Source organism: Alosa pseudoharengus, unplaced genomic scaffold, assembly GCF_046254945.1.
Source record: "Alosa pseudoharengus isolate Yale_2024_CS ecotype anadromous, Long Island Sound unplaced genomic scaffold, YU_APseudo_1.1 YU_APseudo_1.1_scf_18, whole genome shotgun sequence".
Classification (NCBI taxonomy): Eukaryota; Metazoa; Chordata; class Actinopteri; order Clupeiformes; family Clupeidae; genus Alosa; species Alosa pseudoharengus.
In genome coordinates, this window is record NW_027468650.1 from 16,144,510 (window position 1) to 16,168,013 (window position 23,504).

General features: G+C 45.8%; 1 protein-coding gene across 3 annotated transcripts; it reads left to right on the forward strand.

Annotated features, from left to right (window-relative positions):
* The first annotated feature begins 3,064 nt into the window (after nt 1-3,064).
* sytl2b (synaptotagmin-like 2b) lies at nt 3,065-22,758 on the forward strand. 3 transcript variants are annotated; one of them, XM_076290349.1, is made up of 20 exons: nt 3,065-3,239; nt 5,112-5,202; nt 5,495-5,753; nt 8,054-8,196; nt 9,454-9,565; nt 11,097-11,163; nt 11,380-11,485; nt 11,653-12,519; nt 12,788-16,330; nt 17,024-17,122; nt 17,758-17,811; nt 18,377-18,471; nt 18,803-18,916; nt 19,669-19,838; nt 19,931-20,033; nt 20,150-20,311; nt 20,662-20,740; nt 21,239-21,338; nt 21,651-21,856; nt 22,176-22,758. In XM_076290349.1, exons 3-20 carry the CDS (start codon nt 5,653-5,655, stop codon nt 22,316-22,318), a joined length of 6,264 nt encoding a protein of 2,087 aa, XP_076146464.1. In that variant the 5' UTR covers nt 3,065-3,239; nt 5,112-5,202; nt 5,495-5,652; the 3' UTR covers nt 22,319-22,758. The 3 variants fall into 3 exon arrangements, with proteins under 3 accessions (XP_076146464.1, XP_076146466.1, XP_076146465.1); XM_076290350.1 differs by lacking the exon at nt 3,065-3,239 and having other exon boundaries at nt 4,972-5,202; XM_076290351.1 differs by lacking the exons at nt 19,669-19,838; nt 19,931-20,033; nt 20,150-20,311; ... (2 more) ...; nt 21,651-21,856; nt 22,176-22,758 and having other exon boundaries at nt 18,377-18,507; nt 18,803-18,883.
* Nucleotides 22,759-23,504: the final 746 nt, after the last annotated feature.

Genomic DNA, 23,504 nt, shown 5'->3' on the forward strand with positions numbered 1-23,504 from the left:
TGCCCAGCCAAGGGTTCTCATAGGCGTGGAAATGGCTGCTGCCTCTCATCTGAATGTGAAGAGTTTCCCTGGACGCCGTCGCCGGTGTCTTCTCAGCCCAACTCCCCCGCCCCGACGGCAGCCCGCCACAGGGGGCGCCATTTCTCCGTCGGCAGCTGCTGGCAGAAGAGAGTCTGTTTACGCTGTAAATTTGTTGTAAAAAAAAAGAAGAAACTAAACAGAAGATGACAAGGCGGACAGCTGCTACGGAGTAATGACAAGCACTGTTGATCGGTGCTCTGTGTGGGTGTGTGTGTGTATGTGTGTGTGTCTCTGTGTGTGTGAGTGTGTAAATAAAATGGACTGTTCATTTCACTAGGAGGCAACGAATGGTTTGAAAGCAATCCAATCAGAACTGACTCTACCTGGCTTACAATTTGACTGAATATTTTCTGTGTTGTGTTCACAGATAAATATGTTTTGTTTTATCTATTTAAAAGATATATGCATAAAGTGGTGGACTTCTTTTTCTTCTTTTTCAAATAAAGTGCAGCTTCCACAAGACTGTTCTGTCTGCATTTCTGTCTCGAGCAAACATAATTTCATCTCTCAGGCAATACCTACACTACAGACATCAAGCTGTGTTGTCCTGGGTGCTTGGTAAAAGCTGAGCAAATATTTGTCTGGAGACTTTTAACAGACATGTAGAAAGAAACATGGACTCCATGATTACTTTATAAGGCACTTAAGTTATCGCAAACACGGAGGAACTTCAACAGTTAAACAGTATAGGTAACTTACTGAGTAACTTATTCATAGCAAACAAAATTCCAGATCAACTATTGGTGCTGGCAGGGCTGGTGTACGTATAAAGTCAGTCACATTCAACACCAACGTACACAAACCTTACACATGTAACACGGACCTTACACATGTAACACGGACCTTACACATGTAACACGGACCTTACACATGTAACACAAACCTTACACATGTAACACGGACCTTACACATGTAACACGGACCTTACACATGTTGAAGGATCTGGTGTGTTCCTTTATTTACTCTGTTGAATTTGTAAATAGTTTCACAGTCTTTCATACTCACTATGTAGCATTTTCAAGAATCAACATGGTTATGTTTTTGTTTAGTTCTTATATATATATATATAATATAGTTGTGAAGGGATGATTGATGTTGGATTTTCTCCTCATATTGAATATGCTAATGTCAATACTGTTTTAATTCAAGAAACACTGATTGGTCTATAATTACTGTAACATCTTAATTGTGAATGTGGTAGATATAAAACGTTTTCTTTGATTTTTTTTCTAAATTCTTACAATGTAAGCAATATATAGTTCCATGGCATTCACAACTACATAGGCCTAACTTCAGTCACACTATATTTATGTAATTCATTGAAAACGTTGTTTCTTTTATCATTATTCTGTGTTTCATATGTATGTCTTAAATAATATGCTAGATGAAAACGTGTACCTCAAAACAATGTAAGTAAGTATAAGTATATATACTCTTTTGATCCCGTGAGGGAAATTTGGTCTCTGCATTTATCCCAATCCGTGAATTAGTGAAACACACACTAATACTGGCGCAGTGAGCTGCCTGCAACAACAGCAGCGCTCGGGGAGCAGTGAGGGGTTAGGTGCCTTGCTCAAGGGCACTTCAGTCATGCCTACTGGTCGGGGTTCGAACCGGCAACCCTCCGGTTACAAGTCTGAAGCACTAACCAGTAGGCCACGGCTGAAATAAGTATGGGCCATCTCTAGGCTTTTCCCCCGAAATCGCACTCTTCCTACTCTAGAGGCCACTCTTCTCGCCCAGTTTGGCCTACCATCAAATGCTTGACTTCTTTGGAAAGCTAAGACACAGTAGTTTCAGTAGAGACCATCAGAACTGTGTGACACAGGGCTACAGAGGCTAGAATATAGTTTTTTCTTCCTGCCAGATTGCAAGCATCTCTGAACTGACCACAATTCAGCCCTCTAGGTCACTTGAGTGGACTTAGAAACACAACTGAGCCCTAGCACCAGGTCTTGTGAAGCTTTGTGCAAAAGTAGATCAATATAGAATGAAAAATGAGTACTTTAGAGCATTATTTACCAAGGTATGCTCATGCGTTTTGTAAAATGCCCTATGGAAACTCCCTAAAAGGCATACTGCCAATAAAAGCCTTACTGTCTAGCAACCTCTTGGTGTAGAAGCATAATCTTGGTCTTAAATGAAAGGTAACACTCTGAGGTTTCTTGTAGATTATTTGGATTGTCAGGTATTCTGACATATAATGACCACACAATATGGAATAATTACACAAAAGTCTATATTTTTGCATTTACTTTGTTGGTTCAATGGTTGTGTATACGATACATCTGCACAACTAATATTGGATAAAACAACATAAAGATTCAATCTCTATGGATTCTTGTGAATATTTCAGTACCCAATATGTTGCATCTACTTATTGTGCTGCAGCTACACTGCAGCCAGAGGTCAGGGTAGCACCAAAAGCGGAGGAGGGGGAAGAGGGCATTTTTGATTATATTTAATAAAGACATATGATTAATTTGACAATGTAAAGCACTACAGATTGTACATAAAAATATGTAATTTTTGGATTCCCAAGAGTCCAAGCTTTCAAATTGTGTATAATATTACTATGCTACAGCAATATGGTGCATACAATTGATTTTGAATGGGAGGTGGAGGGGGGGTGCCAATGTAGGAACATTGTCCGTTATTAAGGCTATTTCGAATCAAATTTGTTACTATTTCTGTGGCGTCAGTTATGTACAAATAGAGCCTTAATGTGAAAGCGCAGGAGGCATTCTGTTTCTTCTAGAAATGTGTCGCCCCGGGGCCCATTGAACCTATTTTGACATTTCATGCAGACGTGCAACTTCACAGACAACCTGTCATACCTTTAGCAGACGCCCTTCATTTCAGAATTACAGCCTGCCATCTCATGGTGTCACTCCTGGTTCACATCATGTTAAACATAAACCACCAAAAGGTTTAAGTTGGTCCTTAAGGGGATGGATTTTCCTCGGTGAGAAGGAATGCGCTTCTGAGGTGGAGCTGTAGCTAGTGCATCAGTAGGTCGCAGCAAATTTAGGCACCTGTGTTGAAACTGCCACTAATGTGCTTGTAGTTCCTAAATGCGCATTAAACCGGAGTTAAACATCGTTTGATTTAACTAAAGGATTTCAAGACTGGAGAATCCCCACGCATGCATACTCTTGGTAAGTGTAACGTCCAGTTTAGCCAGCCTGTAGGACGTGTTAAGGAAGGATCATGTCAGGCTAGGCTACGAGAGGATGCTTCATCCTGCTCGGATTACACTAATCCTACTCCAGTGGTATGTCGCTGTTTAATTTGTGTGTAGTGTGTGTTAATAACTTTTTTTTTTTTAACAACTAGACCTATGTGTGTAAATGTGTTTTTATTTGTTGGATAAAAGCTGTATGTCGGATGTCCTCGGTATGGTTTGGTTACAGTCAGCAGATGTAAATGCTCTGCCTTTATTTAATTCAGAATTAAATGTCAAGATTGCTACCCCTCCTCCAAAGTCTACAACTGAAAAGTCCACAGCTCAATAGGTACTGTTAACAAAACTGTTTTTAGGGCCAAAAGTAGACTCCGCGGAACAAACGCAATTACCTCATTACAAAAATGTAATTACTGACTGGTTATGTAAAGACTGGCTAACGCCTATAAACTCTGAATGGTTCTTGTGACTGGCCATTCTTCTTGATTTCACCGATTTACCACATTTGGTGTATCTCTTGGATTTGAGCGTTTTTTGAGTCCATGATGTGGTTCATAGATTTATTGACAATGATACCTTCTTTTCGTGCAGTGGCTTAACTCAATTTGAGTCTAATCTAATCGACCAATAATAACAAAATCACTGTTAAGGAGTCATAGGCATAGATACAAGCAAAAAACAGCAGAAGAGGACTATCTTACTGTATAAAGACAAACTAGATCAATAGCTTTAGCTGAACTCCCTGCTCACCTGTTCAAAAAAAGACTTAATGTTCCAAAGGTTTTGTGTTAGTAGTGAAAGGCAGAGGGGGGCATAGAGAAATGTTATTGTGGGTGGGAAACCCATTACAAGGTTAAACTAATTACAGTGAGAGAAACAGAGCTCTTGCAGAGGAGCCTTCCACTCTACAGTCAATAATGTTGGGGTGCAAACGTCACACAACCTCTGACTTGCTTGATGTTGTGGTTAGCTGAATCTTGTGAAGTCTTCTGCTCTGTCCATATAAGGAGGGCTTGGCTATGTGCTAGAGTATGTGTCAGGGCCAATCGGTACTAGGGAGTCTGCTTTATCATCATAAACAAACACAGCTCATTAAGTCAATGTGGTTGTTCCTAGTGACTACTACAAACCTAGTTGTGAAAACACTGGCTCCACTGTAAATATAATGATGTTCATAAATTTCAATATATATTGGTTCAGTTCTGTCAAACTACTATTTCAATTGGGAGAAATTATGATTAATAGATAACCTATACAGATTACAACTGCATGTTAATGGGTGTATTAAAGGTGAAAGGCTCAGAAAGGGTATCAGACTTTCTGATATGAAGCAAAGTCCGTTGCATTTGAAAGTATTTTTGAGTGAGCATGTGCAGCATGGGCAAAGCAGCCGTTTGAGAGTGTATGGTGGTGTGTGTGTTTTTTTTAGTAAGTGCAGCCCTGTGATGCAGCTCCATCCTCTCGTCTGCCGCCTGCACGGTCACATGCTCTCCCTAATCACTGCACACTCCTCTGGAGTCTATCTGGTCTGCTCTGGAGGCCGGCATTAACGTGATTCGCTGACCCACTGACTAGCTTGCTTTCATCTTATTAGATTCTCGATTCACACAGGACTTATTCCTGCCCCTGTCCACATCTCTGGCCCCGGCTCACAACAGCAGCACTACGCTGCTCTGCTGTCTCGGAACTGCCCTGAGTACACACAGTTTCAGCAGTTTGCTGAGGAGTATCCTGCAGGAGCACTTGGGTGGCTCCCTCCCATTTCTTTAACACTGCGCTGGTCTAGTCTAGTCTTGGAGTCTCTGAGTCTCTCTGAGTGTCTGTTTCTCTGCGTCTTTGCGCCAAGGTGCTCCAGGTGTTTCTGTGGCGTTCACCTGCCTTTACACCAGCAGAAAGAGCCAGCCAGAATGAGGAGAGGACCACCACACTCTGTGCAGGTAAACAACACAACAGGCACCTGTTTGCTAATGACATTGAAGTTTGTCTTGCTTAATGTCACAAGGGGGGGGGGGGTTCTAATGTGACATTAACATGTGATGATACATCGATTGAACACTTTTATTTGAAATGTGTCACATCAATATGTCTGATCAGTAGTCAGGTTAGTCCTAATGGCCCTAAAAAGAGCAGGAAGTGTCTCTGAACATTGTGAAGTTCTGGGCAGGCAGTTTTATTGTACCTGAAATAAAGTGCTTTGTTTATAAACTAACAACAAATGTGTTTCCACAGCTGTGACTCTGAGGAGCCTTTGGACCAGCGGGGCCGTGGTCACACATGTTTGTGGGGACAAAGCGGTTTTGGGGACGCAGGACTTATCAGAGACGCAGGACTTTTTTGGGGGATTGTGGGGACCTTGAGGACGCCTTAAGGACGCAGGAGCTGCCACCATGATCGACTTGAGTCACCTGACGGAGGAGGAGCAGGGGGTCATCATGACGGTCCTGAAGAGGGACGCAGAGCTGAAGAAAGCTGAGGAAGAGCGCATCAAGTACACCTGGCCTCACACCTGCCCTCACCTGCACTCACACCTGCCTTTACACCTGTCTGCACTGTGTTATGTGTTTTGACGTCTGCTCATCTTCTGCTCCGGGCTATTTGCTTGCACCTCCTCTCTGTTCACACATAAACCAGATATTAAGGAAGGGTTAGAGCTGACTGCATGCATGCTAATATAGCAGTCTCTTATGGTGAACCATGCCTGCATGCCTTATTGAGAGGGTTAGCTTTTATTCCAGACGTCTGTCTGAGTTTGTGCTGATGGCTCATGGCCAAGATGTTTCTCTTTTCCCCCTATGACTCACTTGTTGAAATTCTTCAGAAATCTTCTCTGTAGTGACTCTTCACTTTGTTGAATCAGGAGAGTTTAGTGTGTGTAGTGTTTCATTTACTGCGTCATACTTGGTGTTCCTGCTCTTTCATGAGATCTGACTGCCGTGTTATTATTGTTCAGTCTTGAGTCTGTGTGTGTGTGTGTGTGTGTGTGTGTGTGTGTGAGAGAGAGAGAGAGAGCGAGTGTAAACAGCAGCCTGTAACTGCAGCGTTTGTCCTGCTCTAATCTGATAAAGGGCACATCGGACATCTCCGACTGGCCAGCGATCGCTCTAGTGTGACCTGCTATTAGATTAAGTGCTAAGTGCTTCTTAACAGGTCATCATGGGAAATACCAGTTTTGGTGATTGGCCACATTCAGATAGCAAGGGGAAGAAGAGTCAGGGCTGGCCCAGTTCATTCAAGACCGCAGCCTCTTTATTCCATTAGCGATTCTGTGAAGCGATTTGGTTTTTCATTCTGTGAAGCGATTTGGTTTTGCTCCTGGATTCATCATGTAAATCATATTGTACTGTGTCGCGCCCCTAATTTCTTGTGAATAAATTCAGTATATCCTCTTCTTAACTCTTGGCTTAGTACACACTCTCTGCTATGAGTTGTTGGGTAACACATCTTGTGTGTGTGTGTGTATGTGTGTGTGTGTGTGTGTGTGTGTGTATATGTGCGGCTGATGTCCCAGCAGGCCTGGCTGCACAGCTGGCTCGTCTATAAGGGGATTAGGTTCGCTGTGCTGGAATAATGGCCGCCACGGCACGCCCCTCTCATGACCGGGGTTCTTTCCCCCGCACCAGAGTGGGTAATGGTGGGCACGGCCAGACTCATGACCCTCATTATGTGAGCCCAGCTTCTGGGTGAGCGAGCGCTCCGGCTTCGCAGGAGCTGCTGTTTGTTCAGGGCCTCGGGTGGCCTCTGACATCACATCACATACTGTACATCGCACAGAATCAACTGCTCTGACATCACATACATCACATCAGAATCAACTCCTCTGACATCACATCACATACATCACACAGACACAACTCCTCCAACATCACACAAATCACACCAACTCAACTCATGCCAGAGAAGGGAGTCCTATGTGTCATCTACGTGGGCCATTTTATAGAAATCTGTTCCTAAATTCCTAGATTTCCCTTGCGATAGATAAAGTCTAAGCATCCGTCTATTGATCTATGTTTTTAGATGGTGATACGAAGGCCAGTGTGTTATTGACAAATGTCTTGTTTTTCATTGGATAATTAAAAAGGCCTTATTTGTAGTGAAGGTGTCTGTGTAACACTCTGCTCAAACAACTGTTTCTCAGGTTGTGGCGTGTCAATGTTGCACTGGGCTTTGTTTGTACTGGGCATTGTGTTTCAGTGGATACCACATAATCCGCCCTCACAGAAGCATAACCGATCAGCTTTCATGGGCATGCAGAGCAAAGGGAGGAGACTGGCTTCAGATGGGTTTCTTCACACAAGGACATGGGCACAGAGCCGTATGATCAAACACAGTCTTTAGAGAAGGTGTTAAACCCAAAGGCCTGGGTGTTTATGAGCGGTAAATATTCTCGGCTTGCGGCAGTGATGGAGAAAAGGTCCCCTCACAGCTCAGACAGAGAGACATCTTTGTCAGGCTCTTTCATATTAAATTGCTAATTGGCTAAGTTAGTTTGTGTTGGATGGAATGTATGGTATTTGTCCTGAAATCCCCCTTTGTCACAGTTGATTTTTTTTTATGGCTTTTTAATTTTGGTAAACAGGAGTCTGTATGAAAGGAACACCCACTCAGGTTCACAGACACTGATTCTCACACTCTCTTACACACATATTCACACACAGATACACACACACACACACACACACACACATACTCACACACTCACATGATCCACCTGATTCAGTCTAAGTGCATTTGTCATGTGGGTCCTAAGTGATGTCGGTGTCCCAGAGTTCCTTTGTTGTTGTGCTGCAGGCAGCTCCAGTCTCTGCTGATCGAGGAGAACAAGCTCAAGTACATGACGGGTGAGTGGTTCTACGAGGTGAAGTCCCAGCGGCACCAGGACCGCATCCATGGGTCCGAGATCATCTGGGCCTCCATGAGGCAGAAGAAACAAGGTGAACATCAGAAGCGTAGCAGAACCAAAGCAGTGGCATATTTTGGTGCCCATAATTGAAGTCAAGATAGCGGCCACCAGGGGGCGCTATGTGTTGGGGTCCATTTACATTTTTGATTACTATATGACTGTGACATGCTTTCTGCAAAAACTGAATGATTCTGGTAAAAATCTGGCCTTAGCCGCTGTACCAGGGCCCATCGGAACCAAAGTACAGCCTATCAGAACCAAAGCAAAACATAGCAGAACCAAACCACAGCCTAGCAGAGCCAAAGCACAGTCTAGAACCAAAACAGGGCCCATCAAAACCAAAGCAGGGCCCATCAGAACCTAACCAGGGTCCATCAGAATCAAAGTACAGCCTAGCAGAATCAAGGGCAAATGTGCATTTACTTAAAGGGGAACTATGCAGTTTTAGCTTAATTTACCTTAACTACAGCTTCGGAGTCATTGATATGGTTATATGACTTTTTTGGGGTTGAATGGTGGCTGTCTCGCTTCCCCCTAGCGCCTGTGAGCGGAAAAAACACCCTTGCAACTTTGGGCCGGTGGGCCGACGGCCTCAGAGACAGGAAGTCTCGCAGCCAGGCGATGTAACAAATTGCTTTACTGCGCTACACACATATACACCAGGCACTGGCTAGAACAAGGCAGCGATGGAGTTTCTCAGATATTCGTCATGGCAGAGCCAGCGGTAAGAAGCAGAAAGCGAGTAAACCGTTGTCAGAGGAACAGGGAAAGAGGAAACGGCAGACTGACAGATTGAAGAGCGTTGTAAAACATATACTCTGAAGCTGTAGGGGGAGCTCTGCAGAGAAACCTGCGAGCAAAAAGTGAGAAAACAGCAAAGAAATTGCCAAAACTGCTTAGTTTCTCTTTAAAGAGTAGTCGTGTTACTAACCTCCATGATAAACAAGGGTGTGAGAGAAAGAGAAGAGAGAATCATTTAAAAAAACTCTATGACTTACAGTAATGATATTCTCTATCATTCAAAAAGATTAACGCTTTGACACTGTATAATTTCATTATATTTTCTCCATGATGTAAGAACAGTGCTTGCATAGACCAGCAGCTTCTCTAAAGTATGTCTCTTTCTCACACAGATTCACAGCTCATAATGCCTCTTTGAAGTTTGTGTTCTCTGAGATGTGTCTGTGTTCTTTGAAGTATGTGAAGTGTGTGTTCTGTGGTGTGTGTGCTGAAGTGTGTATGTTCTCTTAAATGTGTGTGTTCCGAACTGTGTGTGTTCTTCACACAGATTTCACCAGGAGTCTGGAGAGACCCAGGCGTGGCAGTGGGATTGATGGTGCCATGGCCACATTGAAACCTTACTCGCAGCAGCATATCGAAGCCCAGGAGCAGAGGGACAGGTGAGACTTACCTGACTCCATCCCCACCTGCCTCCCACCCATACCTACCATGTTTCACCTGTGGGTAACACCTGCATCCAATCACACCTAAATCTAACCCCCCCCCCCCAACCAAAACCTCTACGAGTACATCTGCCCTCACAACAGATAGTATGGAAATATATCAGATATTTAAATCTGAGCACACAGATGGATACTCAAGACATATCAAGTTATTATACATTAAGTCTTTATCAAGTTTATTGTCATATATACTGCTAAAAAAATTAAGGGAACACTTCAATCATACACTGAATCGGTACTCTGACACTGTTTGGCTCTGAGCAAAAGTAAAACTTTTGAGGCGAGTGTTTTATTTTGCAAGAACTGTCAGACATTCTGTGAATGTAGTTTGAGAATGGAAAAAAGGGTGGAAGGTTTCAAAAAATGTGTTTTAACAATTGTGGAAAACTGTGTTCCCTTAATTTTTTTGAGCAGTATACTTGATAAAGATGTCGTGGGTTGAAGTAATGAAGTTCTTAGACTCAGTGCCAGCCTAACTTCACAAAAGAGAAGTTCCTTAGTAAAGGACCGTCTAGTACAGTTTTACTTTTGATACGAATCTACTTTAGTTTTTAATATAGTCGTAAGTCGTAATATGGTCTTCATTAAACATATGAGCATATTATACACAGAACATGAAGAGTATTCCCCACCCCAAACACAAACACATGCTTGTGTGGGCTTCCATCTCAGGTGAATGGGCGTGTGTGGAAGAATCTTCAGCGTGCAAGGGTAATGCTTTTGCATGTTTGCCATATGCTGGTTATGCTCCTGGACTGTTTGGCCTTATTATCTCTGAGTGTGTGTGTGTGTGTGTGCGTGTGTGTGTGTGTGTGTGTTGTGTGCCTTTAAGGTGTGGAAGTCTTATGACTATGACTAAGTCAACAAAGGCGTTTCACAGGCGTCTCTGTGTGTGTGTGTGTGTGTGTGTCACATCCTCTCTGAGCGTGGCCACAAGAGGGCTGGCCAGCCCCAGAAATAAACACACTCACTGTCCCCAGAACTCCGGCTACTGCGGCTTATCTAATGAAACACGGCTCTGTTTGACCTTCTCCATTCAATCTCCATAGGAGTCCATAAAAAATATTTTTATTCAATTTAAATCTATTCAGGTGTGTTAACTGTTAATATGCTGCCAAGGTGACCATAGAAAGTGGTGTCAGAAGAATGACAAGTCAGTCAAACTGTGTTGAGGTATTGTACTACCTGCTTTGTCAACATGGTTATGTGTGGACGTGGGAATGTCATCTTTGTCAGAACTCCTGTCAAAATACTTGATTATATGATTTACATATTGTTCTTAGATATCTGACATTTTACTTTAATCAGACTTAAGCTGCTCACATTGATTACAAATGAGAATGTATTCAGCTTCTCGAATAGTTTAGAAAATAAGAATCTTGATTATATGGAAATCAGTATAATCTCAACCCAAATGCACAAAGTTTTGCCTGCATGTATCTTATCTACTGAGATGTGTCTTCAACAGGAAAAGTGAGAGTCTGCCGTCAGAGGCTCGACAGGAATCCCTGAGGCTGGCAATGCGCTCCCCCAAGGTGCAGTGACCGGACATTGAAACACAAATATTTACTCCCAGATCACTCAGAGCACTTAAAACACCTTTTACAGTATGCCTCATAGATTACCTCCCATATGTAGTGACACTATATTGTGGTTTTGATAGATAGATGTAATACTGCTTTACAGAGTATTACATCATGTTTTGTTTAAACTGTGCTCATGCATAGTCTCTGTTTTCTGTCCGTTTGTAGCTGAGGCATAACCCATTTAATAATGTACAAGTGGAGTTTGATACAGAGAAGCTTCACCCTCAGCTGTCCAATGGGACCCAGGGTTCCAGCAAAACACAGGAGAGAGGTGAGGGGTAGTCTTTGAAACTTACAACACACACTCTGTGGCTTCTGTGTGTGTGTGTGTGTGTGTGTGTGTGTGTGTGTGTGTGTGTGTGTGTGTGTGTGTGTGTGTGTTTGCGCGCGATACACTCATGGCCTTTGTTACTAAACGGCTGTGTTGTCTCCCTGTAGAGATTCCCTCTTCTCAGAGAGAGCTGCTCAGGGAGGTGAAAGTTGAGGAACCTGAGGTACCAGCAAAGCGGCCGGCCCCAGTGCCGAGGAAGAGAACTAAGCTGCCCAGAACAACGAGCTCAGGCACAGACAGCACCAGGTCAGGGGTCACGAGCCCCACGACCTCTATGACCTCTACGACCCGCGGCATCCTGAAGCCGGCCTCCAGCTGCAGCTCTGTCGACTCCCACCAGAGGGAGCCTTCGGGGGTGGAGGTGGTACAGGAGAGGGAACCTGGGGAGGCGCAGAGGAGGGAGGAGGAGAGAGAGGAAGTGATGCGGGTTGAGAGGAGAGATGAGGGGAAACGGCACTTTGTACCAGTGTCAGCTGAAGACAGTCCAGAGGAACGGCGGACATCAGAGGTGATGACCCAGCAGCACATCTCAAGGGCAGAGGAAGTGCAGCAGAGAGAGACCACCTCAAGGTCACATGATGGTCACCTGAGAGAGGCCACCTCAAGGTCAAATGCAGCTCAGCAGGAGGAAGCCACTTCAAGGTCAGTTGAAGATCATATGAGAGAGACCCCGCCTCAGATGAGCTGGCCCAAAACTGATGTTTCCCGAGGCTTGGGCCTCTCGGTGTTCACGCGCCCAGAGGACTGGAAGCCATCTCTGGGCAAAGCACAGCCTCTCTCCACCTCCCCCGCCTCCAGCGGGTCCAGGACTGTATGGCCGCCCAACCCAGACCAGCTGCCTCGAGAAAAAGCTGCCCCCCAGATCACACAGCACAAGTGGAGAGAGTCCAGCGCTGAGAGGCCACAGCTGATAAAAGACAACCAAGACCTCCGAGCAAAGGATACCAACACAGACTCACTCAAGACTACAGAAGGTAGGAACGTTTCTGTAGGGCCTAATGAGACTGAATACAAATATTAATTTCACATCACAACTTGCCTGTTAGCAGTCAGACAGGGTATATGGTTTAAGTTTAAGATGATCACTGTTTCAGCATGCTGTTTTTTGTACTATTTATAACCCGCAAAAGCGTCAAATACAGATTTACACTTTTGCAGTTTTGTCATCTCCAGTAGGAGAGTCCATGACTACTTGTATACTTAAATCTGTTTTGTAAATAATTTATTTATTTTGTTTTGTAGGTACAATGCAGGAATCAAAGAGGACTCTCCTTCTGTCTACACTAGATGTGGTGGAGAAGCCAGCTGACACTGATAGATCCAAATCCCCTGTTACCCCGGCCTCAAAGACCTCTAAGCTCACAGAGGAGGAGGGGGACTCCATTGCCAAGGTGCTGGAGTGGTTTAACAGGAGCACCGACAGCAGCAACAGGCAGGACACAGACTCCATTCAGGACCTGGTGGACACCAAGGACGACATCACAGACTCGGAGGAGGAGGCCAAAGCAACGGTGATCAAGCCAGCGGCAAACGTTTACACCATCATCCCCCGGCAGGAGAAGCCCAAGGAGAAGAAGAAGCTGTTCCCAGATGATATCTGCTGGGTGGGTGAGCAGAGTGCGGACCTCTCTGATGAGGCTTCAGAGCAGCGGGACGCCCGGAGAGAGAGCCCCGCCATCACAGTCCGCCCCTTTCAGCCAGGCATCAGCAGGGATGGCTCCTACCAGCTCCAACCATCTGCAAACGCTGTGTTCACACCAGAGACCACCTACCAACCACAACACTCCGGCCAATCCCCACCCCAGACAGAGACTAGCTACCAGCCTCAACGTTTCACCCAATCACCACTCCAAACAGAAACCACATACCAATCCAAACACTCAATCCAATCCCCACTTCAAACAGAGACTAGCTACCAATCCAAACGCTCAATCCAGTCACCACTCCAAACAGAGACCACCTACCAATCCAAATCATCAATCCAATCAGCACTCCAAAAAGAGACTAGCTACCAATCAAAGCGCTCCATTCAGTCACCAATCCAACCAGAGACAAGCTACCAACCACAATATTCCACCCAATCTCCACTCCACACAGAGACCACCTACCAATCAAAATCTTCCATCCAATCACCACTCCAAAAAGAGACCAGCTACCAATCAAAACGCTCAATTCAGTCACCACTCCAAACAGAGACCACCCACCAATCCCAACGCTCCAGCCAATCACCATTCCAAACTGAGACCACCTACCACTCCCAACGCTCCATCCAATCCCCACTTCAAAGAGAAATAACCATAGAAACAAACAGAACAACATACCAATCCAAACATCCCGTCCAGTCTGCAGTTAAAACAGAAACAACTTACCAGCCGCAACGTCCAGTCAGTTCTATGCCCAACAAAGAGGCAACAATCCAGGCCCATTCTCCAGTCCACTCAGTGCTCAAGACAGAAACAGCCTTCAAAGCCCAGCAGTACAGGCCTGAGGCACAGAAGCAGGGTCCTCCCAGACTAGAGGAGGTTCCTGTCCCAAGGGGACCCAAGGCAGAAGCTGGAGGTAACACCCGTCAGGACAGCCAGGATGAGAGACCGAAAATCGCCAACTTGAAGTCTTTCTGGGAGAGGGGCACCAGCGGCCCGAAGATCCTGATCAGCAGAACACATTTAAACACGGACAAGAAAACGATGCCTAGTCAACAGATGGACCTTGGACAGACTGGCAGAGATCAAGTTGAAGAACCACTGAAGTCTGTCCAGAATTTTGAAATTAGGTCCATGAGCACCTCCTTAAATCCCCGCAATGAGGAGAAACCACAGAGGAAGCAGATTGTGGAAATAAATGAGCGAGGAGTTGAAGTCACACCAATTGAACAAAAGTATATGAATGTAAAGGTTGATGATGAGAAGGTTCCAGAAAGTGCATCTTCTACTCAGAAGAGTGATACATTTGAGGGAAGAAGTCACATTCAGAAAGATGTTACCTCCTCAGAGGTGAAGACACCCCCATTTTCTCTCCATACCAGCCGATTTGCAAGGAGGGTGAGTGAAGAGGCCATGAAGTACTCCCGTATCCCTTTAAGTGAAGACGCCAAAAAGTACTCCCATGCCCCTGCAAGTGGGGACACCATGAAGTACTCGCATGCCCCCACAAGTGAAGATGCCATGAACTACCCCCGTTCCCCTATGAGTGAAGACGGCATGAAAAACTCCCATACCCCTGTAAGTGGAGATGCCATTAAGAACTCCTGTATTGCCAATGAGCCTCCTACTCCCTCAGCTGAAGAACGTGAGGAGGAGACGCCACCTGGATCGAGATCTCTGTCGAGAACAAGCACCCCGGTTCTTCCCTCAAGTCCAGTGTTGCCGGCCAAGCAAAACACCCAGCATTTAGAGAACCGGAGAGAGAGGTTAAGGCAGCTCAAGTCTTTCTGGGAGAGTGAAGTAGGTGGACCCAAACTCTACAGTGGCCGATCAAGAGACGCAGAGAGCAAGTCGAACCTGCCCTCAGGCTCCTCCTCTCTGAATAAAAGGTTCACCAAGTCTGCTTTTGATCTCAGGTCTATGGGCCTCAGTTCTAACGATGATTTTGATGATGCCTCAGGAGAGCACAGCTTTTCCGGTTTCACTATGAAAGACAAGGCTGAGAAACCCGCCCTGGCAGACACCAACTTCAAGAGTCTCAAAAACTTCTGGTCAGGATCTCCCTCAGTGCAAACTAGACCAAAGTCCCCAACGTCCAAGGACAGACTCCAAGGATCCAAAAGTCCCCCAGCAAAGCCTCACGAAATGAGTGGAGCTCCACGGGCGGCTTCCCCACAGCAGTGGAAGCCCAACTCCAACCCAACTTCCTCCTACCGAGGGTCAGACGAGATGTCAGATAAGTCCCATGGGAGGCCCAGGGAGGAGAGCTGGCACAGCAAAGCATCTTCAGCCAATCGAGAGGAGCATCCCTCCTCCCCCTCACTGAAGAGCCGACACAAAAGCAGGGATGAAGGCGGCACCAGCAACCTAAGGGCCTCAGTAGACAGCAGATCAGGCAAGGCCAGCCACAGAACCACCAGTGTGGAACCGGAGCAGAATCGAAAGACAGCACCTCAACATCCGTCTCGCCGGAACTCGGAGCAGGTCTCCCTCAACAGCGCACTGGGCCTGAAGAACCGATCGGGCCAGCCGCCACGCAGAACCAGCACAGGAAACCTGAATGAGAGAGCCGGCAGTATGCGCAGGGCTACCAGCATGTACTCCCTGGCTGTCAGGGAGGACGAGGAGCAGACCTCACCCAAGCCTTCTAAGAGGAGTCAAGACCTCAGCTCTGCAAAGCCCAAGAAGATGCCAGAGTTTGGCCTGAGCTTCGCTAAGAAGGCGTCTGAGGTGGGGAGGAGCAGAGAGAAGCTGAATGAGAGGCGACCATCAAATGAGAGGCGGCCATCACGGACATACGAGGACACCGAGTGGCAGCCGCTGGCACGCTCCTTCATCCCGCGGGACTACCAGCACTACTTGGGCATCCCCGAGAGAACGGGCACGTGCCCGGCAGCACCGGCCCCAGAGCCGCAGGAGGAGCTGTGCACATCCTTCTCCGACCAACCGGGCTGTGAGTGGAGCCACAGCGGCTGTCCGGTCCGGTCCAGCACACCTGTCGGGACAGAGGACCTGGGCGGGAGGAGGGGCAGTCTGGGGCCACGCCCCACGTACAGTGTGCCACCCAATGAGGAGTTCAACCAGGAGTCACCAAGGAGCAGCGCCTCAGAGAGCTGGACGTCCTCACGGAAAAACTCCAAGTGTAAGAGTTTCCTCTTTCTAGGTCACTTTACACTGTAGGACACTTTACATTGTAGGTCACTTCACACTGTAACTGTATGACACTTTACATTGTAGGTCACTCCACACTGTAACTGTAGGACACTTTACATTGTAAGACACTTTACACTGTAGGATTTTACACTGTAGGACATTTTACACTTTAGGTCACTTCCCAAATAATACATTTAATGAGATATACAAAGAATAAAGCTATACTTTATTCAAAATACCCCAACATTGTTTATCACCACAATAGGCATTGTTTGTAACTGTTAAAATACACACACACACACACACACGCACGCATGCAAACACAAAAAAACAGGTTTGAGTTGTGTACTTTTTTATGTGTATGTAATGTATACGGTATAAAAGCACCACCGCTTGTTTTTGTGTAACTGGTGCAAAATAGGTGACTAACACTCATGCCTCCCCATTCCCTGAATTTTCATTGAAAACAGACAACAAGCTTCTCGTGTTCTTATTGAAGTCACACGGGAAGAATAAATCCAGATTAAAGTTCCTCTATTCAGTGGTGTCATATGCCTCTTTTACCCTTTATGCCTTGTCCTCGTCTGCTCCCTGGGAGTTCTTGTGGTCACTGGCTTATGTCTGTTATTTATTTGTTTGTTTATTTGTTTGTTTGTTGATGTTTCCTAACCTCGTCTCACAGGTGAGGAGGAGCTTGATGGCCCAGTTCAAAAGGCCCTTAGGAGGGCAGCGATCCGACCTACCTTCACCAAGAGCCTGGAGGACATCACCGCGGCAACAGGTGAGACGGAAGCCGGCTCAGCACCATACAGACAGATAGCCAGTCAGGAGGACATGAGGTTAGACAGTCATTAAAAGAAACAGTCATTATATCTGTAGCATACTCACATGATTAACATATTCATAGGAATATCACGATGCTAATCTGCATTTAGGACAAATAAGGTAATAGACATGGATAAGCACATATCTTCGTATGCACAATCACTTGAAGCTTCAGTAATATCATATCCAGTCATTTGAGAAGTGAAGAAAATTCCCTATGGACATAGTTAGTATATTTCAGAGGTATAGAAAATCCTCTATGTACATACATGTAATAGAATATCCAGGCAGTTGACAGGGTTTGAAAAGATTGTATCGAAATGTTTGCATAGATGGGCTGAGTGGTCAGCCACATAAATTCCAGTGAGCCGTCACAACAGACACAGACACACAAACACATACACACACACACACACACACACCACTACTGAAGTATTATCTCCGCCTTCCGGAGCCTGCTTTGATGGTATCTCCTGGCTTTGTCAAGCATTTGTGTGAGTGTTATTGTGTGGCCAATAATAAAGCACTCAGGTATCCGGCACACCTGTGTGGTTTGAGTGTCGTGTGAATCCTATGTGTTTCCCCCCGCAGGGCCAGAGAGGGAAAGTGAGAAGGCCAGCATCTTCATGCACAGCAGTGGCGATGGTAAACACACACACACTCCTTTCTACACACGCACACACACACACACACACACACACACACACACACAAACACACACACAAACACACACACACACACACACACACACACACACCTCTTTCCCATTAGCACCAGGCCTCAGTCCCTGCACACATGCACAATGCACACATGTCCCATTAGCACTTTATGATGAGTACACAAGCAGCTGAGAGTGAGGAGCCTTCAGAGCTCTCTCTCTCTCTGTGTCTTTCTCTCTCTCACACACACACACACACACACACACACACACACACACACACACACACCAAACCAAATACCATTCCACAGGCATGACCACCATAATCATAAGCCTAGTTCATTGTTTCCTCCATCTCTTCCTCTTCCTCCTCCACTTCATCATCTCCTTGCCCCTCCTCTTCTTCCTCCCTCTCCTCCTCCGCTTCCCCCTTCATTTCCTCCTCTTCCTCCCCATCCTCCTCTTCATCCTCCATTCCCTCCTCTTCCTCCTCCTCCAACTCGTCCTCCTCCTTCTTCATTCCCATCTCCTCCTCCTCCTCCTCTTCCTCAGCCTCCCCGTCCGCCTCCACCCTGACCTCCTCCTTCTCAGAGCCGGAGCACCTGAGGAAGATGAGCAAGTCAGTGCCATCGTTCCTGCAGGAGGATGTACGTTCACCTGATCCCCAGCTGCTCTGATGCACAGTGAGGCCTCTGTGCCACAGGAGTGTGTGTGTGTGTGTGTGTGTGTGTGTGTGTGTGTGTGTGTGTGTGTGTGTGTGTATGAGTGTGTTTGAGTGTCTGTGCCACAGGAGTGTGTGTGTGTGTGCGTGTGTGGGTGAGTGTCTGTGCCACAGGAGTGTGTGTTTGTGTGTGTGTGTGTGTGTGTGTGTGTGTGTGTGTGTGTGTGTGTGTGTGTGTGTGTGTGTGTTTATGTACATGTGTGTATTGTAAAAGTGTGTGTGGGCTGTAGCATATGTGTGTGTGATTTCTTGTCCAGGCTTCAGATGACAGTAATTCAGTGGAGAGCAGTTTAAGTGGGCGGCGGCCTCACAGAGTGGGCGTGTCCTTCACTAACCTCAGCGGTTCCTCTGGCATGGCGTCTGTCTCGTCCGTATGTCTGCATGAGCACCCGCACCGCTCCCACTTTCAGTCACGCTGTCACACTCTACTACTAACACTACTCTCACACACCCCTCTCTGCTCCGAGTTCAGCACTCATACACACACACACCTCACTGCTCAAAATTAACACTCATGCTGCAATACAGCACTAATCCCACACACTCACCCCCCCCCCCCCCCCCTCACTGTAACTGCCACACCCCCGCACACCACTAATACCTCTGATACCCCCCTCATACCCCAGCTCACCACTAATACCTCTGATACCCCCCTCATACCCCAGCTCACCACTAATACCTCTGATACCCCCCTCATACCCCAACTCACCACTAATACCTCTGATACCCCCCTCATACCCCAGCGCACCCCTGATACTCTGACTGGAGTAATCCCCTCTGTCAGCTTCGAGTTCAACCCTGACACTAGGCCTTAAATATTAACAGAAATATTGAAACAGAATTTTTTTTAAATGAAGCTACTGGCAATTCCATGCAAAACTGTTACGTCCATAACGCCAACTAAATGCCATGGTATTTGTATGATGCGAATGATTGTGTGAAAAGCTTTTCACGTAAGTTCTACAACCAAGAAGAGTGAACGCTCAAATTTCAAGTAATCGTCATTCACATCATACCAATACCATGGCATTGTGTTGGCGTTATGGACGTGACAATTTTGTGTGGAATTGCCCTACTTGACTGTGGTCTTTCCATACGTTACCAGAGTGCTTTTCCCTGGCAGGTAAGCGGGAGTGTTATAAGCGTGAACAGCGGTGACTATGGTGGAGTTGAAGTCCAGGGTACCATCCAGTTCACACTCAACTACGTGCAGAAGCTCAAGGAGTTCCACATCTTCGTGGTGCAGTGCAAGAACCTGGCCGTCGTCGATTCCAAGAGGAACCGCTCCGATCCGTAATTGTTACTTTTCTTGCTATTATACCACAGTAATAAACAGGTAAATTGAGTGCAAAAAAATAACAAGTTCTTCGCAATCCCCTGCTCAGATACGTGAAGAGTTATCTCATACCTGACAAAGCTGGCCTGGGCAAACGAAAGACGTCTGTGAAGAAACGGACGGTTAACCCCATGTTCAATGAGATTCTTCGGGTGAGAAATTAAGTGAGAGGAGTCAAACTCCTCAACACCCCCCCCCCCCCCCCCCAACACACAAACAAGATATGATGAAGAGATGAAATAACTCCTTACCTGTCTCTCCCCTGCAGTATCGGGTCCGAATAGATTACCTGAAGAGCCAGGTTCTCAACCTGTCGGTGTGGCACCATGACACATTTGGGAAGAACAGCTTCTTAGGTGAGGTGGAGATGGACCTGTCTGTGTGGGACTTTAACAACACCCAGATGAACTACATGTCCCTCAAAGCCAGGGTGAGATCAACACAAAGAGCTCTTCCTGCTTTAACTTCATGGATGCGGTGAATGTTCAATAACAATGTCACTAATGTTGACTAATAGTGAAATTTACTTTGTTACATGTGTACTATTTTGTCCCATTATCCTAATGTTGTTACATTATGTTAATGCATTTATGACAGTTTGGATCTTTTGGTTTAGGTGTTTGGGCAGTAATTCTGATTCTATTTTAATTTTAGAGTACCTAAACTGCCAAGGGACATTTTTAAAAACATGAGGAAATAACTCATATGGACATGCTATTCCTTCTATTTTAAAGAGTGTCACTTTTCAAAAAAAGTAAAAGTGAAATGTTTTTTGTGTAGACGACATCCAGCACCCATCCCACAGAGTACAGAGGGGAGATGAGACTGGCCATTCGCTACCTGCCCCAGATGTCCTACTGTAAGATACTTACACACACACCAATTATCAGATGTCCTACTGTAAGATACTTATATACACACCAATTATCAGATGTCCTACTATAAGGGTCTTATACACACACCAATTATCAGATGTCCTACTATAAGGGTCTTATACACACACCATTTATCAGATGTCCTACTTATAAGGGTCTTATACACACACCAATTATCAGATGTCCTACTACACTATAAGACTGACACCACACAGAAAGGCCTAATATCACAAAGCATCATTCATTGCCACCTGTGGCAGGTTAGGGCCGACCCCAACCCTAGTATCAGCTGTCATAAGGACCGCCTGCCTCTACCAGCTGTATCATGGCTCTTGTCTGTGGCCCAACCGCCTTAATGAAAGTACCGAGTGGTCCCTCGGTACCACAGCCTCTGTCTCAGGGATAATGGAGCACAGCTGTGAACGTATTGTATGCAGTGCGGTAGGTCAGACAGCTTCCATGACTCCCTTTCTGTCTTTCAGCCAAGACGCCCTCGAACTCCGGTGAAGTTCACATCTGGGTGAAAGACTGCAAGAATCTCCCACTTGTCCGAGGAGCGACTATTGACCCCTACGTGAAGTGGTGAGATACTGTATGCTGTGTTCTGTATTCAAGTGGAACACGATTGTATTCAAATTTCTAGAATGTCATCCCCTGCATTCCAGTCACAGAAATGAGACGACACCTAAACCTGATGAGTAGAATGTTTATTTTCTGACTGACTGACTTGCCATTGATGGGAACATGAGTGCCACGTTGAATGGGCGTGGGCTGGGATTGTTGGCAGGGATCTTTCCTCTGAAAAAAAGAGCCTCCCACATCTCTTGTCTTTTCTTCCATCCCCTCTTCCTCTCTCTCTTCATCGTCCCTCTCCTCCTCCTCTTCCTTGTGTAGTTTTATACTGCCAGACACAAGCAGGAAGAGCCGTCAGAAGACACGGGTCATGAAGCGGACGGACAGCCCCGTGTTCAACCACACTATGGTGTACGACGGCTTCCAGCCAGAGGACCTGAAAGAAGCCTGTGTCGAGCTCACTGTCTGGGACCGGGACCGGCTGGCTAATCACTTTCTGGGAGGCGTGAGGCTCGGACTGGGCACTGGTATGGCAGGAGGGCGAGTGTGCCCCCTCTGGTCAACCTGTAGAAGCACATGTCCATGTACAGGGCATGATGTAAAGAATATTGCTATAAAAAGTATTATCTTAATGAATGCATACGTTTTAGCATTGCCAGTGTTTTCTTGCACTGTGTCCTTCTTTAATAACTTTAATAATATTTACTATAATAGTAGTGTGTCTGCATGATTAAGGCAGAATATCCATCAGACAACTAGTTTCCCTGAGAAAAAAAATAAAGAAGTGAGAGGGTGGGGATGGGTGGAATATGCCCTGATGTGGATATTTCCTGTCATCTGTTGCAGGGAAGAGCTATGGTGCACTGGTGGACTGGATGGACTCCACTGGCCAGGAGGTGGCACTGTGGGAGCGGATGATGGATTCCCCAACTGAATGGGTGGAGGACGTGCTGCCCCTCAGAGTTCTGATGACACACGCAAACAAATGAATAACCAACAAACCGATAAAAAAAACAACCAAAAGACTAATGCCTGCGCTAAACTCTTCTTACATCTTACATTCACAGAAAGCACACAGAAAACTAATCTGACTCTTATTTAACTGCAGATTAATTAAAGCTTTCCCTGCTAAAACTCTTTCTAATAGTTCAGGTGTGCCACTATGGTATTGGCTGTATGCTTTACACAGGATGCATGTGTCTGAATGTATGTGTCTGACCACTGATGCATGTGCCTGTATGTATCCACCTGATCTGACCACTGGTCATTGGCAGTGTCCCTGGATGCATATCTTTAAGAAGTGGTCCACCAGTGCCTATGGATGCATACACTGAATTTGGGATGTGGTCATTAACAATGCCCCTGCATGCATATTTCTGTGCACTGACAGTTGGCCATTGAGTATAGAGGATTAAAAGATTCAAATGTGTTTTTGTGGATTTATTGTTTCTTTGCACTTTCAAGTGTGAGACAGATTTCATGCAGCCTTCATGCAGATTTTCTTTCAACCTGTTGGTGCCATCCGAACCCCCGAGTGTTTCTCCCCAATGAAGAGTGTGTGTGTGTGTGTGCGTGTGCGAGTGACGTGTGTGATCTCAGTCTCTGCTCCTCATGTGCTGTTCTACATTCTTCCTCTCTAGAGGCTAGCTACTTCTCTGAGGGCATTGGCTCTCTTCTGTAACAGATCCACTCACACCACAGCCACCCTCTGTCTGGAGATGCACCACCAGAAGCATTACTGAAGGCCCTGACCACTAGCCCCACCTACGGGACAACAAACAGCAATGCAACAGCAAACTCAGGAAGGAATGAAATTAGGGCAATATTACACCGCCTTTGGCAAGCACATTGTTTAATTCAATTCCCTTTAGATTTTAGGGACACTGTGTGCCTTTGTGGTATATTTGGTCATCCTCCAAACAAACCTGACCTCAATTTCAGACCAAATTGGCTGCCAGTTGGAACAGGTTGTCACGGAAAAGAATGCACTTCAATAGACACAACACAAATAAGCTGAATTTGATCTGGCTTGACCTGTAAAATAGAAATACGTGAAGTCCCTAATAAAAACTGGGAAGATATTAATAACAGGAACCATTAAAATGGGCAGAGCCTTCCTCCATATTCCTTGACACAACAAAGTGATAACATAAAAGGCAGAAAGGATTTCCCAAC

Excerpts from the sequence above, each read along its gene's own strand:
- sytl2b (XM_076290349.1), top strand. The coding sequence starts at position 5,653 with ATGATCGACTTGAGTCACCTGACGGAGGAGGAGCAGGGGGTCATCATG. Across the intron at positions 8,197-9,453 it reads CATGAGGCAGAAGAAACAAG|ATTTCACCAGGAGTCTGGAG; the intron begins GTGAACATCAGA and ends TTCTTCACACAG. Across the intron at positions 12,520-12,787 it reads CTCACTCAAGACTACAGAAG|GTACAATGCAGGAATCAAAG; the intron begins GTAGGAACGTTT and ends TTTGTTTTGTAG.